This window comes from Daphnia pulex, chromosome 7 (assembly GCF_021134715.1).
Source record: "Daphnia pulex isolate KAP4 chromosome 7, ASM2113471v1".
In the NCBI taxonomy this organism is placed as follows: domain Eukaryota; kingdom Metazoa; phylum Arthropoda; class Branchiopoda; order Diplostraca; family Daphniidae; genus Daphnia; species Daphnia pulex.
The window spans coordinates 10,414,341-10,432,044 of record NC_060023.1 but is presented as its reverse complement, the minus strand read 5'-3'; the positions used below and the strand labels follow the sequence as shown (position 1 = coordinate 10,432,044).

The window sequence follows — 17,704 nt, the reverse complement described above, 5'->3', positions numbered from 1 at the left end:
TTGCGCCAAACACTGATTACGAATCGTACAATTGGAATAATGAGAAATAGATACAAAAAGAGAGCTCAATAACCATAACTGGAGAGCTGTTTTCTAACGGTAGCTCCATTTCTGCTTTTACTAAAAACACATCCACAATTACGAACGACGACAAACTGTTAATGGCCACATGATAAGGAACTTTGATTGATTTCTTGTCTTCGGATATTTGACCTTATCAGACAAAATAAACCTTAAGTGTGTCAGTTGCCACAAATGGAAGTAATTACCGGAAGACTCATGTCTCACCGACGTTGCTATTTAGTATTTTCATGCTCACACGGGAATACTTTGTATAAGTTAAGGTCGAAAGGGAAACACCTTTGTAGGAAAATGTATAAATTACATCACCCGGAAACTAGCAGAACTATTCTGCTTCTAAAACAATGTGTACAGCCTTAGAGACTAACTAATATTACAGGAGACTCAATTTTTTACCGAGCATGTAACTGACCTCCGAATTTGCAAGGTATCCGCCATCCGTGCAAATTTTTGTCAACCCACATTCGAGAGAAGTCGGACTGAATGCATGCATAATTTTAACTGTAAATTGCCTACAGTGAGGATCGGTCTAATTGGGAAACAGAAATCGCGCTGCGTCCTTTAAAACACACTGATTTCCAGTTTCTGACGAAATGGAAAATGAATACCATTTCGCATTAGAATCTCTTCTTCCTTCAAACCCAGTTAAAAAAAAAATAGTGCCATGTAAAGGGTAAAGAAAATTGAACCGCATCTTATGTTAAAGTGATTTTACTCCTGGATGATGCCAACAAACTCGTTCAAACAAAACCGGTATTGAAGCAAGAAAGTTTGATAGTGTAGATTTCTTTTTTCAAAATTTTGTTATAAGAGTAGTTGCAAGTGCTCGACAACAGCCCACGCATGCAGACGATTAGTCTGTAAAACAAATTTAGTTGAAATTAACATTGCAAAAATGTCCTACACGGGGGCGTTTCTTTCCAACGTGCAAAATCAACTAGGAATTATCACCGCTGTCATAATTGGCTATTTCGTGAAAAAATATTTCTTCGATTCGCCTGAAAATTCGACTTCCGCTAAGTGGAAATCGCCTTTTGCTGAAGATACGAGAAGACCAGTGACTCTATTAGAAACTGATCATACCAAACGCGATCAAGTCATGAAAAAAGGTTTGCTTATCACTATATTCTTAAAAGGCTTCTGTCTTTTAATTTGATTTGCTTTCGGAACTTTTACAGCCTTCACTAAGCAGCTGGCGACAGAGAAGAAATGGGACGCAATTGTTATCGGTTCGGGAATAGGAGGTGCCATTAATCCCTAACCCGTTAAATCAATACGTCAGTATATGTTTAACGATGTCTTATGTAATGTAGGAATGACCGCAGCAGCCCTTCTCAGCAAAGCTGGAATGAAAGTCCTAGTTCTCGAAAAACATTACAAATGTGGGGGATCCTGTCACACCTTCAGAGACGAGGGTTACGAATTTGACGTGGGAATTCACTACGTAGGAAATTTCCTCCGCCCCACTCTGACTAAGACATTGGTGGAACAAATTAGTGACGGACAAATTCAGTGGGCTCAATTTGGTAATTAGATCACAACGATATTGAAATGACACCCATATTCTAATCGCTCCGATATTATTTTTAGAAAATAACTTTGACCGTCTTATTCTGGACGCCATGACTCCATCGCAAAGAGAGTACAGCATCGCTTCAGGTCCGGATGGTTTCAAAAACCAGTTGCTGAAGCAGTTTCCCGATGAAGTGAAAGGCATTGAAACGTTCTTCACGTTACTCAAAAAGGCGTACAAACCCCAAGGAACGATGTCTTGGTTTGGAGTGAAATTACTTCCCTTATGGCTCGTTAATTCGCTCAACTATTTTGGCTTGCCAACTTATTTGAGCAGCTTCTACTCTCTAAGTCACCGCTCAACTAAAGATGTCGTAGAGGTAAATCAACAAGCCAACGATAATTATAAAATTTTACCTGCCTATTATTGATACTTCCTTAAAGAGTTTGACGAAGAACAAGGACCTGCAGTTTTTATTATCGTACAGCACCGGCGGATTCGGCTTACCGCCTAGTCAAGTGAGCTTCTCGATGATGGCCCTGTTGCATGTCCATTGCTGTGAATATGGTTAAAACAAAACAAAAATTAGTTGAGACAATTCAAAAAATAATGTTGTTGTAGGATCTTGTTACCCGATTGGTGGAGCTTCTGAAATGCCTTACCAAATCATCCCGGTCATCGAGCGATCAGGTGGTCGTGTTTTGATGAAGGCGAACGTCACGCAAATTCTAAACGAAGGAGGAAAAGTGACAGGTGTCAGAGTCGGCAACAAAGAAAATTCGGCGGTTGACATTCAGGCTCCGATCGTCATATCTGATGCGGGTAATTAATAACAAAAATTGAGTTAGATTAAATGAATGAATTGATTTGTGTGTTTACGTCTCAGGTTTACACAACACTTTGCAAGACCTACTTCCGGAACACGTAGCCAAGAAGTCGCCCTGCTGGCCACTAACGAGTGCCATTAAACCAGCCGCCGGTAACATAAGTGTCTTTATAGGACTTAAAGGCTCACCCAAAGAATTAGGCCTCACGGCACAGAATCTCTGGATCTATTCAGGGTCTAATACCGAAGATGTACATACATAATCATTTAAATTTGTCCTTATATTAACTAATGATACTTTTGTCTAGCCATTTCACGACATTATGAATTCTAAATCTCCCGAAGAATTACTTTCGAAACCTTACCCAGCACTTTTCATTTCATCCGGAGCAGCAAAAGATCCTACGTGGGAGGATCGGTATCCAGGTATACAACTAACGATGAATGTTTATTCTTTTTGGCAACATCTATTTCCAACCGTGTCACTTTTTCAGGTCGCAGTGTCATATCAGTTTTGACGTTTATCCCATATTCTTGGTTCTCCCAGTGGTCCGAGACGACAGTAAAGAAGCGAGGCGATGAGTACAATGCTTTAAAACACGAAATTGGTCAAAAAATCATTGACCAGGTGGTTCATCTTTTCCCCAAACTCAAAGTAACAACGAATAAGTTTTCATAAAATCAAACCAACATCCTCGACTTTTTTCATATCTTTTTTTTAGAATAATATCGACTACTACAGCGTGGGGACTCCGGTGACTATCGGACATTTCCTAACGACTAAAGAAGGCGGCACTTTCGGAATGGCACACGGCATCGAACGTTTTTGCCCGAAGCAGTCGTCTTTATTGCGACCCGAGTCAGGCATCAAAGGTAATAATTGTCACACAAAACACACGTAGAGACTAACACAAAAACTACACACCCCTCTTCTACGTTGGAAATTTTACAGGCTTGTATTTTACCGGCCAAGACGTGACATCGACTGGATTCGGATCTTGCATCTACTCCGGATTTCTGTGTGCCAGCGCCATCTTGAACAAACACTATTCTCTACTGTATGAATTGTACACGCAGCACAAGAAACTATATGGGCCACCTAAACGCTCCGACGATCTATTTTTCTAGTTAACTCCGAGTCTTTGTATCTTTCTTTGAGTGATGGGCACCAAGAAATAAAGTTACTTTCATTTTAAACGTTACGGATAAATGAAATCACTCAAGCCTGTAACGTTTCCTGCCATCAATTTCAACTTTGAAATTCCTTGGACGTTAAAGTATACACAGTCAACTGCGGAAACAGTCCGCTATTTGGAAGAATACAAAATGAAAGGTGGGTTTCGCTAGTTGATTAGATCCAACACAACATGCGTTTTATTACCGAATAGTTCTTGCAAAGCAGAGAGAATGACGACATAACTCCCATACAAGGAGAAAAGAGACTACCTACAGTGATAAGGAAATGGTCGTTGGTTATTCCGCACTTTCCTACATCCAACTATTTTATGGTATGGTTGTAATAGTACAACAGGTTATGTGTAAACTCTCTTCATATACCACAAGGTATATTGCGTAGAAAATGCCACACCCGGATTTCGTCCTTATATAAATAGGCCAACAGCAACTCAGTTGTGTCAGTCAGTTGGCATCTCACCCGGACACACGCATTCGCAGACTATACAGTAAGTTGGTCGGTCTTTATTTATTGGTCATTGCCCATTCAATATGCAAGAGTTTGAATTTCCATTTCAACGAGTTCGTCGAGCTCCAAGAGATGAGGACTTTTGTGAGCAATCAATCAAAAGGTGAAATACGCCACGAGTGTATACCATAATTACAGGAAGGAAGATTTAATCGTTTGATTAAATTTTCCCTTGGCTAGTGACTGAAGAAAACAGGTTTTTTTAGTAGTTCAAGAACATCCTTCATTCAATAATTTAAAAAAGGCCGGAATAGTTGTAAAAGAAAAACCGGTTTCCAAAAACAAACGAAAAACAGATTCACTGAACCTTTCTTTTTCATCGAGTGGATGACAAACAAAAAAGGCTGGACTTTCGTTGTAAATTGGAATCATGTTCAAGGTCCGTGATGTAACGCGCAAAAAAAAGGACAACTGGTACTTTGCACCTCAGTTGAAAGTGCATCCATTTCCCTGCCATTGCTCAGACAACATCAGTAATTCACGAGAGAAAATTTGTGTGTGTTTACAGCTTTACAACGGTGAATGTTTACCCATTTTCCCGTTATTTAATAATAGGTTTACAAAGTGGAACACCTTACAAGTAGAAAAAACATCTTCCTATACGCACAGCAGTCCGCCCTGTGTTGCTTGTCCTACTTTGTAAGTCGTGATTCTCTTCGTCTATACAAGACATTCTTAATAGAAGGAATTCTTATTCTTATACGTTTGGGATAGCAGCTGCAACAGGTATAACATCCTGAACGTTTGACTAGTGTCTACGTGCTTAATGTCTTGTCGTGCCCCCAAACATGGTAGAAGAAAGCCTTCAGTCTATACTTTCTCCTGAATATTAATGCCATTCCAAGTTCGACTCTACTAGTTACTACGGTATCCAGTCTCGCCCTATACTACTCGAAAAATCATATGCGAGTCCTGAAACTTTTATTTTTCCCTACACAATTATTGGTCGTCCCTGAGCGTGAAAATTTTGTCGGATGTGTTAACGGTATGTTCGAAAATGATAATTCAGTCGTTGCGCTATTATGAAGCGCTAGCCGGTGATTCGCTGCGTCTGCTAGAATTCAAACATGCGAAAAATCATTGATTAACGGGAATTTTTAAATTCTTGACCGCGCTGTAGTGTACACAGAAACTTGACCCTGTGACACACATATCGAAACCCTTTCGCGTATATGTTAGGATTTCCTTTATGCACACCAGGACGTTCAAAGGGCGCTATAGATGCCTGCCTACCTTATACCTGTACATTTATATCTCTAGCTATAGGCAGGGTCGAGGATTAGTTCCCTTTGCGAGTCCGTAGCGGACGGGTGAGACGCGGAAACATGTCGCCTACTCTTCTAGAAACCAACAGTTTATGGACAGGATGGGGCGATTGGTTTCCACCAATGTGGCTGCTGTTGGTTACTACCTTGGTATTTTACTACTGGACGTGGAGTCAATCAAGAGTTGTCCGTCTCATCAACGCCATACCCGGACCGAAATCCCTGCCACTCTTGGGCAATCTTCTAGATTTGGATGTTTACAACGACAGTATGTTTTTATTTAATTTTAATTAGCAAAAATATTTGACTCGGGCAATTTTTTGAAAATAGATTTTTTGAAAATGACAACAATTGACTGGGTTCAAAAGTACGGACCAATGTATCGCGTCTGGCTGTGCACTCGACCTTTTATAGCCCTTTCGTCTCCGGAATTAGTACAAGTATGTAAATCATTTAAGCTCCTTTTAAAAACAACTTAAAAATACGATTGAAATTGTTTCACCTAGAAAATATTAGCAAGCACTAAACTCATCACGAAATCACCCGATTACTCAAATTTCAGTAGTTGGCTTGGAAACTGCATGTTCACTTCAACAGGTAAAGATTTGTTCAGTTCTCGCCAAATTACTGCTAATTCTTATAACACATTTCAGGTGTTCATTGGAAAAATCGTCGTCGGCTGGTGACACCAGGATTCCATTTTCAGAATCATACCAGTTTCATCGACATATTCAACGAAAAAAGTGCTGAATGCGCCAGAGAATTTGAAAGAACAATCGAAACTCACGGCGATGTCGAGATCGACGTTAACCCCTTCATGGCCAAATGCGCATTAAACATTATCTGCGGTAACCGTTAACTAGTTTACATCATCGTCAGTTTAAAAATAACAACATGTTTTGCAACATTTCAAATCAAAGAAACCGCAATGGGACAGCAAACAAAGATTGAAGTGGAAAAGGCGATTTACGTTAATAACGTTCACAGGTTAGTTAGGCTACTGATTAGAAAATTTATGGGAAAATGTTTCTTACAGTTGAATTAGAATTTGTCAGATTTTTGTGGAACGTGTTAGTCGACCTTGGCTATCCATCGACTGGATTTACAAGTTAAGTTCATTGGGCCGTGAAAGTCAAAAGTGTATCAGCTCTCTCCATGCCTTCACCAATAAGGTATTATCATTTCCTTACTTTCTCCAATCCACAAATAAATTGATCGGCCTGATTAATCATTTCGAATCAATAAAAGGTGACACGAGATCGACGTGAAATGCTAAAAGAGGAAGAACAGGATCGTGGGAATGTGCAAAATAAAGTAATGGATGTCGAAAAAGAATCAAGTGGGTGAATCAAATATGAATTATCGTTTGTTCAATTTGCTACAGACGACTAATAAATCAAAATTTCCATACAGAGAGGAGATTTGCTTTCGTAGATGGACTTATAAAAGCATCAAACGAAGGGGCTGATCTCAACGACAACGGAATTCGAGAAGAAATTGATTTAATCACGTTCGCGGTGACTAGTATTTACTTCGTGATTCGGCAAATCAAATTAATCAATAAATTCTTTGCACACCAGGGATACGATACAACATCAGCGGCTATGGTTTGGTTTCTCTATCTCATAGCGAAACACCCAGAACACCAGGTTAGTACACAGCGCTTTAAGTTGTAACGTTTACGGTTTTAATCAAATTGATCTCATATTTGACCTTCAAGAAACTGATTTTGGACGAATTAGATGTGGTTTTTTGCGGTGATGTAGAGCGCCCTTGCACAACTCAGGATATTGCTGAACTCAAATACTTAGAATGTTGTATCAAAGAAGCTCTGAGGATGTATCCTAGCATACCGTTCGTCATGCGGAATTTGACGGAAGATGTGGAAATAGGTACGACAGCAAAATTCATCTCAGTCTAAACAATAAATATTTTCTTGTCATTATACCTACAGATGGACACACGTTGCCAGCCGGCGTAACGGTCGCAATGGTATTTTACGCAATCCATCACAATCCCCTAATTTATCCGGATCCGGAAGTTTTCAGGCCGGAACGTTTTTTCCCGGAAAACAGCGTTGGCCGACACCCATACGCGTTTATCCCGTTTAGCGCAGGCCCACGTAATTGCATTGGTGAGTCATTATGAATTAAATCAATCGTCTTCTACAAAGTTATCAAATTTGGTTGTGGATTTTTATCAGGTCAAAAATACGCCATGCTGGAACTCAAAGTCGTTTTTGCCAATCTCTTACGCAAAGTGAAGTTTTCCGTTCCTGATCCTACAAAACCTTTGTCCGACGCTCCCGATTTAGGATTTGTGTTAAAGCCCAAACATGGTGTTCGACTCAATTTATCAAAACGGTTAAACAAAGACTAATAATTTTATTAACTTTCTATCTTCAATGTTTTTGTTTTTTGTTTTTCAAATCTGTGTATCTTGAAATTTGTCAACGTGCTAAAAGTTTCTCGGGACGCTTACGAATATTTTAATTTAAAAAGAAATGGATTGTCAAAATTTGGTGAAAGGCAATGGAGTATAACGATGGTAAGAAAATTGAAAAACGGACAATCCGGCAACTGAACGATTTGTACTCGACGTGAGACGAATTCATTTTCCACTTTGTGGCGTTGCATAAGGTGCTGCCCTCTTGTATTGTATACCAATAATAATGTATACTGATTGGAATCTCCTTCGGGAAAAGCAACAATTAATTCAGAATTTCAAAATGTCAAGTCTATAACCGCGTATTGCAGTGCAGAACACAAATATTGCAAGGTTCCCAGTTCCCTACGGCCTACGCCCATCAATCAGGGTACCCTCAGCTCCAAACAGGATATCGAATATTGCGAATAAGAAGAAAAATGTTAAAAATGGAACCGAGGATTGCAACAAATGATTCCAAGTAAATTGATCAAAACCTGTCGATTGGATGAACAGCAAATAGATGGTAAAATGACATACCGCCGTCTTTTCAAATTTGAGATATTTCAACGGCCTTGATCTATATTTGACTAGCTCTTCGACCCTGGATGCTTATACGTGGATTGAATCGGTAATGTTTAAATTTCGTTGTGGGCAAGCCAGTCGTACGATGTCTAGCCGTGAATTTAAAATTCAGTCTTTCGACTGAGAGCGTTGCAAGCGCCTTCTTTCGCAACGAGAAAACCAACGGCATAAGGAAATTTCATTCATTCGCCCAAGAGTTCTACTACTTTCCATGCTTCCCCATCAATAGACGCGATTGTTTTACAGTTAATCGGTACCATCAGTTTATTCTGGGAGGAATAAAAGGAACGATTTGGCATACGCATGAAACGAAAAACAAATTTGTAATGGTCAACAATTTACCTAGACTCGATCTTTACTACCAAACAAGACTATTTCAAGGCTAACTATAAAGTTAAAGCCATCTCCAGATTGTTACAATCATCAAATGTTTCATGTGTCTGACGTTTCAGGTTTGCTTACTGCACCAAAGGTAAAGCGCAATTTCTCATAGAGTAACGGCGAGACAGAGCCGAGACATCCAAGAAATATTTTTTCGGACATTGAATATTTTATGAAATTACTTGTTTTCCCAAAGAAAAACAACTCGGTAAAACGACCTTGACAACCAAAATAACAAGCGCATAACAAGGAGGGAGAAAAAAAACAAAATTCAAAGAAGAGCGAGAGGACCGCCTGCCTAAACCAGCAGGTACGCCGATAGGTAAAAGGTACTACTATGCCGATAGGTAGAAAAACACCTGTCCCCACACGCGCCCACTTGACCATGAAAGAAAAAAACAAAAATAGGCGCGGCTGAAACGCTATTAAAGAAATACTATCCAGACAAAAAAATAAGCGCTAAAGAATACCTAGAAGAAAAATAAAATCCTAGCTGTATATATACTCAAAAAGATTCCTCGACTGTTATCTTTTCGGTCAAGGTCGCAGACAGACCGAACTTGAAAAAGATTTTCTGTGGGTTAATAAAAAATGTGAAATAGTAAACTCAGCAGGATGCCGGCACTTGCACCACGTGTAAAAGAGAATGGGAATTGTACCGACCAGATAAGGATAGTGGAACAATTGAAAAAATGAATGGGTCTATACTTTAGTCTACTAAGGTAATGGGTTCAAGTATAAGGACACCTTACGGGATAAAAAAAGGAACCCTGTTTTGGCAGACTTTTCGCCATTTTCCGGAGGTTTTTCGTCTAGACATAGAGGATCTCTATAAACCTTAAGCATGTTTGTCTGGCAAAAAGTAAGCCTAAGGGCAATCAAAGACGGTCTGACAAACAAACTATAGCCTTCCAACACGGTAGGAATACACAAGTTTACAAGCTTTAAAAAAAAGCCTATAGACGCAACGGGATAGAAATATAAAAGGGCCTGTTGAACAGCAAGAGAATTAACAAAGGAGAAAGTGGTTCACGGTGATGGCATTTTGGTGTGGCCCGCTAAATGCCGAAAAATGCGCAGCCCGTTGTCAGTCAAGTCCACCAAGGTAAAAGCAGTTTTCCTTTTTTCTCAAAATATTGCAACATTTGTAACTGACCTATCTTTAACTACAGAATAACTAACGACGTGAAGTATTCAAATTTTCAACGAAAAAACAAAAAAAAACATTTCAAAGTTCCACGTGGAAAACCACAAGTAAACGACCCTAGAATACGACCCTGAAACATGTATTAAAATAGTCGAACAGCTGTTTCTAGAAAAACAACAGGTTTGCTTCTTTCTACAAGTTTGGTCATTGAACAAAAAAAACCTAGAATGCTTGGTAAATCTAACTGAGGCTCGTCTGATTACTTGGGACGACAACGAGTGGTTCGAGAGATGTTATTTTCGAGGACAAAGTCGTAACGATTGTTTCGTAGTTGGTACATAAATTCGAACGAAGGATGCTAAAAGATTATGTGATCGTCGACTTACCGAAAAGCAACTCCAAAGCCCCAGATGTCGGCGAAGTTCCCACTCGATTGGCTGGCTGCATCCGGCTGCATCCGGCTGCATCTGGCTGAATCTGGCTCCATCCGGCTGCATCCGGCTACATCTTTTCCAGGCTCCATCCAATCTTCAACAGCAACAGTGTACACCAAAGTTCAGCCAATAAGCAGTTCATCACGAATTCACGTACAGTTCAAAATAAAAATGTCAGGTCGGAGAGAAATGCACCAGTCCACTTGACTGCGAGAGTAACCACTGAATGACAATAGTTGTCACCAAGGTTGTCACCCCCTCTACTTTGTTCTATGGGGATTATGCAAATTTTGGAGGGATTCGGTAAAGAGAGGAAGGGTTAGGAAAAATTGGACTGTCGAGGGGGGTGGGGGTCGACAAAAATATTTAAATGAACCATACCCCAAAAGAAGTGCTGAAACTCGCCTTTTACAAGGTTATATGCTAATTTATTTTCTGAAATGAATAATTTTAAATGAATAAGACTTAATTGCCATTTACAGCAAATAGTTGGACGACAACCGGAAACCAGATTTTGTCGCTCGTCGAATTTCATTCAAATTCAGAATTCATCACTGTCTGATTCTGTCTGAAATGGTCTACCTCCCAACACGTGTTGAATAAATGAAATCATATTTCATCACGCTAGAAATATATTTATCGAGGCATCAACTTTTGATTCCGACACAAGTGAAAAACGGGTTAACAAATACATGAATGGCATTTCCCTTTCATCCTTTTTCGGGTGTGTAACCATTTCAACATTTATACCCGTTGGTCGCCTTTTTTAAAAAGAATTGGTTGTCTCTTTTAGGGAGGGTATAGTTATATAGCCAACGGGAAGATGGCTTCCGGCAACGTGAGTCTACGTGAATTTTAACCCTTTGCCCGAGAGCGCCGAAACGCTTCGTCGAATTGTAGAGATGAAACCCCGTAGTCTTCGTAATTTGTTATTTTTTCCTTTTCAATTCAAGGTTCATTCTTTTCTTTTCAAAGTCCCAAGTTAACAGTCAAGGTTAACATCTCCTACATATATAATATAGAGTCCTTTTATGGCGTGGTCATGGTCACGTTTATTTCTTCGGGACTTTGTACGACGGTATACATTATAGGCCTCCGTAAAATGGTGAAACTAAAAATATTCGTCAAATGGCTAACGCGAATGAGTCACGGAACCGATTGAACTAAACGTCCAATACCATGGGGCCTTTTTAAATCTGCATAATCCATCTTTCTTATATTTGCTAAAGATTATGGTAATTCTGTATGGAAATCCTAGCCAATTGCAGTCCGAAAAATGATGACGTTATTTTCTAAACAAATGACACTATAATACAGAAAGAGAAGGGTTATACCCTCTGTACAAGGAAATACACGAAAGTAAAAGCTACACGAAGTTTCCTTTTTTTTTTGCGCTGCTTGATGGATGACTGACATTCCGAGATCGGAAACATATTGAAAAGGAAAATCTAAAAGCATTTTTGATTGGCACAGGTAAAGAAAGAAATATGGATCGATTTTATTATGCAATGAATTTCAAATATATAACAATCACTGCTGCTATATAAAAATGTATTTATTTCCAGATCGATGTATCTTATCGGCGTCGCCCATACAACCGTAGATATGCGCAACATATTTGACGGGAGAGTTTATTCGACCTCATTCAGAGTTGTTGGGCGCATATGTTGGGGCCCTGTTGAACGTGGACGAGTGAATCATCACGAGATCTTTTTGTATATTTTTTTGTTCACGATATTCTGTCATATACGCCCGGCGTCTACAGATGCATCGCATGAAACGCTGAGAGTGTTACGAAAGTTTGATGTCACGAATGTTATTGCGACTAGCGAGAGACAACTATACACGATCTAATCATCTGCATGCGAATAAGACGAAGGAAAATTGTTTTGTGTTCCGCCCCCAAACACAAACAGTAAGGTGGTACTAGTACGAAAGAGAAAACAAAATGCCAAGGGGTCCGCAACTCAAATTTACTTTTTATTTTTTTTACTTTTTCCTTGCTTTATTTTTCCTTTTTTACTTTAGAGATAGGCTTTCCTTCAAGCGAAAATAAAAGGGTAGGGAGGGGAGGGGGAGGAGGGGGGGTTCGTTCGCGCGCGCCCTTCTTTTAGCACGTAAAGTAAATTTCCTTTTTTTTTCCTTTTTTCACTTTTTTTTGCTTTTTTACCTTTTTTATTGTAGTAAATTTGAGTTGCGGACCCCTTGCAAAATGCTATAGCTGTCAGGTGTATGTTGCATTTAGAAAATGGATACAAGTATACCTTTTCGGATGAGCAGCTTTCTTTTAAAAAAAAATACAATTCTTTGTCAGGAATATCATCAACTGTAAATCAGTTTTGATGACTAATAATAACGATGTTTTGTCTTGTCCAGTCACAAGGGCAAACGTGCAAAACGTCTGGACTTTTGGCGGTAGATTTTAAAACGCGCTGCGCATTGGGAAAATAATGCCCAGGCATGGCCCAGGCAAGGTCGACATTGTTGTTCAAGACCACAAGGATTTTCAATCACTCAAAATGCAACGCAGAAAACTGAAAATTCCGGTTGACCTTGAAGGCTATTCACCCTATAATATGGTCCCCTTGTGTATAGAAGCGCCCCAGAGAACTGTACAGTGTACATCTCAGAAATTTGAAATCAAGTTTGGACTGAAATCTGGTTCTTCTGGTTTTATTTTCAACTGCTTATACTGATTGATAAGGGGCATTAAACTCTGACATAGACTCGTCTATTCCCACTTGAATAATATACGGCTTATGTCCAGGAGGACAAAGCTGAATTTAAATGAGATGGTATTACATCGAGTATTTCACAATTCAAAATTTCCGGATTTCCGCGATTGCCGAAATTTCTTCCCGACATGCTCCTCGCATAAAAGGTAAACCTTGAAAATGAACATATCCTGCTGATGTAATCTCTGTTTGTTCCTTATCATATAGACGACTGTAACGTTCGCAAAATACATGCGCTGCTATAGTTATAATAAGAAATCTGGCCATGGGGTTTTACAATGCGGAACTCCCCGATGGTCGACATGTTTATGGCGAACTTGAGATAGATTTACTACCTGGACAGCTACATCTCTGTAATTAATGAGGTGACGTGGAACATCGAAGTGACTTTACCTTAAGATGCGCAACGGCTGCAATAAAGATTAATGGAGTTCTAATCGTGCCATATCTATTTGAAATAATAGTAACAAAGAAGGAAACATCATACTTTTTTCAAGGCTGATCCCAGCGCAAATTTGTATTGTCATTTTACATAATAAAATGAACATAATGTCCTTGACGGGCATTAATTATTAAATCCCCGAATATAATTATTAAAATCTCTGAAATAAAATCTGCCATCCGACTGTGTAAATCCCTCCGTGTCTAATTCTGATGGGCCATTTTGATACGGGTTTTCCGACTAGAGTATATACCTATATGTACTACGTGAGTGAAAACTATATCTATGCCAACTGTTTTTTTTGTCCAACTCTTTCACTAGTAGTACATGACGTGTTGCAGTTTGACTTTCTCTTCATGAGGAAACCCACGCCAAAATGGAAGAATGAATCCGTCTGTTATTTTAGACACAATGCACACAGTGCCGGGCGGCAATATAATTCCCCCTTTTTTGAAAAGTGAAATGGTATGCGCATCTCAGCAACATGATGCCGATGCCGTGCTAGCTGCACTGTACACGTACACACCAACCCGGAGAAAGAATATATAAGAAACTGATTCCCGGATGATAATAGTGGAAGCTTTCGCATATCCAGTCGACAGAGCATTCCGCATTGCAGTTGTCAACTTTTTTATATTTCCCGCTTTTTTTTATTTTCAAAAATGTTGACACAGCCGCCGCCCACCTCGGTGTATATAATATCAAACAAAGCAAGAATCTCAGCCACGACTGACATGCGGTTGTGCGGAATGGCTGCTGAACGTGTAATTCAAAATGATTATATTATTCCATCCACACTCGCCGTTATAGGGCTTCAAGGCTCTCGACCAAACTTGGTGGGCTGCTGGGAATCTCTTTGGCGATGTGCAGCAGCGGTCGCGGGTTGAAGGGGGAAAGTGATGGGAAATGCTCCTCCTCTTTTCCCTCTCTTATATAGCTATACTGACATAGAGATGGAAAAGGGCGGGGTCGCCAGAGACCTGCCCACTCGGCACTTGCGCTTTTCTTTTAAATAGAATCCCCCCATAACAGCGCGGAACTGCTGGCCAGGGATTCCTACTGCTGTGCGCCATAAGGAAAAATAACAATTTGGTTGGCTCCGTAAGGGAAAGGACTTTTGGCTATTTATTCGGATACGCCGTGTTATCCGAGGTTAGTTGCCCATCGTGTCGTATGCTGGAAACAACACACACAGCACATCATTTCATATAGACACATCTCTCTATCTGCTGAGTCTGCTGAGCTGGATCGACAATGTCTGCCGTGTTGATGCTGGCCAGTTATTCGTGGATCGGATGGGGTCCCTTCACCACCTGGACCGTCCTGGCCGTTTTGCTCGTCGTTTATTACCTGATGTGGAGTCAATCGCGCAACGTCAGACTCGTCAACGCACTGCCTGGACCGGATTTCTTACCTTTCCTGGGCAATTTTCTGGATCTGAACGTCGATCTCGATGGTGCGTGTTTGTGTTATAATGGAGAAATTCGAATTCAAAATCAAATGGATGAAATTGACAATTTCAATTCTTTGATTGGTGATGATCCAATTTCCTTTTTTAGAATTTCTCAAACTTGTGCATTTTGACTGGGTCAAGAAATACGGGCCCATCTACAGGGCCTGGGGCGGCTTCCGGCCGGTGGCTATTCTCTCATCACCCGAACTCATGGAGGTACGTCAATGAGCAAACCCATTTCATTCATTGATGCAAATTTGTTTCAAACTTGATATTGTTTTCCTGGTGATAGCCGATCTTGGTCAGCCAGAAACTCATCACCAAGGCGACCGAGTACAGTTACCTGAGTCCCTGGCTGGGCAATTGCATGTTCCTGACGACGGGTGCCCGTTGGAAGAACCGCCGTCGTCTGCTCACTCCCGCCTTCCACTTTCAAATCCTCAACAGTTTCGTCGACGTTTTCAACGAGAAGAGTGACGACTGCGCCCGGCAATTAAATCGAGCCATCGACATCCACCGAGACGCCGAATTCGACGTCTTCCCGATCATGACGCAATGCGCACTGGACATCATCTGCGGTAATATTTTAAAAACGGCCGACCTTCGTTCATCAATTCATAAATTATTCATGTGGTTGCAGAAACTTCCATGGGTCGGCAGACGAGGAGCGAAGAAGAGAAGGCGATTTACGTGAAAAATCTTCACAGGTGAGAATCTATCGGCCGATGAGTGAGAAATGATGTTCAAACGCTCAAACTTTCTTTCTTTGCCTTTTGCTGGCCGACAGAATTGGGCAGATTGTCATGGAGCGAGGGATCCGACCGTGGCTGACCTTCGATTGGATCTACCAATTTAGCACACTGGGTCGTGAAAACCAGCGCTGCGTCACAGCTCTTCACGCCTTCACCAATCAGGTATGCTAAATCATTAATCAGCAGCTTCTTTTCATTGTGTAGATTTAACAAATGAATTGAATCAAGGTGATTAAAGATCGACGCGAAGCGCTCAAACGGGAAGCCAAGACAAGCCAAGACAACAATAACGTCCAGGAAGAAAAATGCGACGCCCCAAGTAATTTTAAAATTCAAATTATATCTTGACCTGATGACAATCAATTCTATTATTTTTTTTTAATTTTAGAAGAAAGATTAGCCTTTTTGGATTTACTCATTAAGGCATCCGAAACGAATGCGGATTTCAACGACGACGACATCCGAGAAGAGGTTGACACAGTCATGTTCGCGGTAATTCTAATTTTCTCAGGTCCTGATTTCTCTCAGCTGTTTATTTTTTCAAATCGTTTTCTCGTGATTGGCTGTACAGGGACACGACACGACGGCCTCTGCCATGACGTGGTTCCTCTACTGCATCGCCAAACACCCAGAGCACCAGGTATACTATATAGTAGAAATACATACTATAATGTCTTTTTGATGTCTATTGCCATTAAATTCGAATGAAAGAAACCCCAAAAAGGATAAATTGTTGTTTTTCTGGTCACTCTTGTTATCTTTTCCGCGTGCAGCAAATGGTCATGGAAGAGGTGGATCAGGTGTTTGGCGGCGACGCCGAGCGTCCGTGCAGCACACAGGACGCGGCCCAGCTCAAATACTTAGAGTGTTGCATCAAGGAAACCCTCAGGCTCTATCCAAGTGTGCCAGCCGTCATGCGATCCCTCACCGAGGATATTGACATAGGTAATAGTATAGTCGAAAATTTAAAAAATGGTGTCATCTTAAATTACATTTTGGTCGTCGCAGGTGGATATACATTACCTGCTGGCGTCTCTGTGGCCTTGATGATTTACGGAATGCACCACAGTCCGCTGGTTTATCCCGATCCGGAGGCTTTCAAGCCGGAGCGATTCCTTCCGGAGAACTGCGTCGGCCGACATCCGTACGCCTTCATTCCATTCAGCGCCGGACCCCGCAATTGCATCGGTAAATAAATTTTTAGATTATTAATTGAATATTAATTATTCAATTTGTTTTGCAGGGCAAAAGTACGGCATTCTGGAGATCAAAATCGTCCTGGCCAATTTGATGCGCCAGTTCCGGTTTGCGGTTGCGGATATGTCGCAGCCCATGCTCACCCCATCCAGCGAAGTCGTACTGAAACCCAAACACGGAGTACCTCTCATCGTCTCCAAACGGACGACAGTTGATGGCGTGAATCAATCACGATCCAACTACTAGTGCTTACATCCGTTAAATAATTCTCATCGCCGCATCGCAAATCTCTCCGTTATATCCTCGCTACGACAAATCGTTCATTCGCGTACTGGGTCGAATGTTTCCATTTGTTTTGTCGTTCCAATTCATTTTCACGAATAATTATAGAATCAACCGCAAACCGATCCTTTTTATTTTTCTTGTTTAAATAATCGTATCCTGTTTGAAAATGTCCTTATTTGCCAATGAATCTTTGTTAATACATTTTTCAACGAAATTTCGTAGCCAAATGTTTTTTGGTTTCGTTTCTTGGAATATAAAAAGGATAAGCGACACACAAGTTTCTCTTTCTGGAATTCGACGACTTCACGGACACTTGATGACAGTCGGGACGGGAAAAAACTCTTCTGTCTGTTTCGTAATCATTCCCTTTTCTTAAAACAAATTTTAAAAAAGAGGATCGAGGTCGGTAGCATCTCAGTGTCGTCTGCGAAACTCGAGTTACATAATAATAATAGCTACAAGTGAATGCAAAATAATTATTT

At 40.5% G+C, this 17,704-nt stretch overlaps 3 protein-coding genes and 1 long non-coding RNA gene across 8 annotated transcripts; 3 read left to right on the top strand and 1 right to left on the bottom strand.

Moving 5' to 3' along the window:
* The first annotated feature begins 898 nt into the window (after nt 1–898).
* On the top strand, nt 899–3,617 carry LOC124197502 (all-trans-retinol 13,14-reductase-like). The gene is made up of 11 exons (XM_046593003.1): nt 899–1,190; nt 1,260–1,325; nt 1,395–1,607; nt 1,672–1,973; nt 2,038–2,161; nt 2,216–2,416; nt 2,481–2,671; nt 2,729–2,846; nt 2,915–3,075; nt 3,143–3,293; nt 3,373–3,617. The coding sequence occupies exons 1-11, from the start codon at nt 977–979 to the stop codon at nt 3,546–3,548; spliced, it is 1,917 nt and encodes a 638-aa protein (XP_046448959.1). The 5' UTR covers nt 899–976; the 3' UTR covers nt 3,549–3,617.
* On the bottom strand, nt 2,080–10,603 carry LOC124197504. Its single transcript, XR_006876174.1, has 2 exons — nt 10,311–10,603; nt 2,080–2,407 (listed from the first exon to the last, which is right to left on the bottom strand). It is a non-coding gene; the product is annotated as an uncharacterized LOC124197504 (long non-coding RNA).
* LOC124197503 (cytochrome P450 4c3-like) lies at nt 4,054–8,072 on the top strand. 4 transcript variants are annotated; one of them, XM_046593007.1, is made up of 13 exons: nt 4,054–4,102; nt 5,383–5,655; nt 5,718–5,827; nt 5,894–5,984; nt 6,041–6,235; nt 6,308–6,374; nt 6,433–6,559; nt 6,636–6,726; nt 6,801–6,904; nt 6,968–7,036; nt 7,108–7,279; nt 7,342–7,521; nt 7,591–8,072. In XM_046593007.1, the coding sequence occupies exons 2-13, from the start codon at nt 5,448–5,450 to the stop codon at nt 7,764–7,766; spliced, it is 1,590 nt and encodes a 529-aa protein (XP_046448963.1). In that variant the 5' UTR covers nt 4,054–4,102; nt 5,383–5,447; the 3' UTR covers nt 7,767–8,072. The 4 variants fall into 4 exon arrangements, with proteins under 4 accessions (XP_046448963.1, XP_046448960.1, XP_046448961.1 ...); XM_046593004.1 differs by having other exon boundaries at nt 6,801–7,036; XM_046593005.1 differs by lacking the exon at nt 4,054–4,102 and adding an exon at nt 4,180–4,761 and having other exon boundaries at nt 6,801–7,036.
* Nucleotides 10,604–14,558: 3,955 nt separating the features above from the next.
* LOC124197669 (cytochrome P450 4c3-like) lies at nt 14,559–17,436 on the top strand. Of its 2 annotated transcripts, none has more exons than XM_046593202.1 (11): nt 14,559–14,991; nt 15,095–15,204; nt 15,281–15,566; nt 15,629–15,695; nt 15,776–15,902; nt 15,969–16,059; nt 16,132–16,232; nt 16,312–16,380; nt 16,514–16,685; nt 16,749–16,928; nt 16,984–17,436. In XM_046593202.1, exons 1-11 carry the CDS (start codon nt 14,790–14,792, stop codon nt 17,181–17,183), a joined length of 1,605 nt encoding a protein of 534 aa, XP_046449158.1. In that variant the 5' UTR covers nt 14,559–14,789; the 3' UTR covers nt 17,184–17,436. The 2 variants fall into 2 exon arrangements, with proteins under 2 accessions (XP_046449158.1, XP_046449157.1); XM_046593201.1 differs by having other exon boundaries at nt 14,574–14,991; nt 16,129–16,232.
* The last annotated feature ends 268 nt before the right edge of the window (nt 17,437–17,704 follow it).

What these genes read in the sequence shown, in the direction of transcription:
- LOC124197669 (XM_046593201.1), top strand. Translation starts at nt 14,790, where the DNA reads ATGTCTGCCGTGTTGATGCTGGCCAGTTATTCGTGGATCGGATGGGGT. An exon ending in CGCACTGGACATCATCTGCG is followed by an intron (nt 15,567 to 15,628) that starts GTAATATTTTAA and finishes ATGTGGTTGCAG; the next exon opens with AAACTTCCATGGGTCGGCAG. An exon ending in TTCACGCCTTCACCAATCAG is followed by an intron (nt 15,903 to 15,968) that starts GTATGCTAAATC and finishes AATTGAATCAAG; the next exon opens with GTGATTAAAGATCGACGCGA.
- LOC124197502 (XM_046593003.1), top strand. Translation starts at nt 977, where the DNA reads ATGTCCTACACGGGGGCGTTTCTTTCCAACGTGCAAAATCAACTAGGA. An exon ending in GATCGTCATATCTGATGCGG is followed by an intron (nt 2,417 to 2,480) that starts GTAATTAATAAC and finishes TTTACGTCTCAG; the next exon opens with GTTTACACAACACTTTGCAA. An exon ending in ATCTTTTCCCCAAACTCAAA is followed by an intron (nt 3,076 to 3,142) that starts GTAACAACGAAT and finishes TCTTTTTTTTAG; the next exon opens with AATAATATCGACTACTACAG.
- LOC124197503 (XM_046593004.1), top strand. Translation starts at nt 5,448, where the DNA reads ATGTCGCCTACTCTTCTAGAAACCAACAGTTTATGGACAGGATGGGGC. An exon ending in CGTCTCCGGAATTAGTACAA is followed by an intron (nt 5,828 to 5,893) that starts GTATGTAAATCA and finishes TGTTTCACCTAG; the next exon opens with AAAATATTAGCAAGCACTAA. An exon ending in GGATGTCGAAAAAGAATCAA is followed by an intron (nt 6,727 to 6,800) that starts GTGGGTGAATCA and finishes ATTTCCATACAG; the next exon opens with AGAGGAGATTTGCTTTCGTA.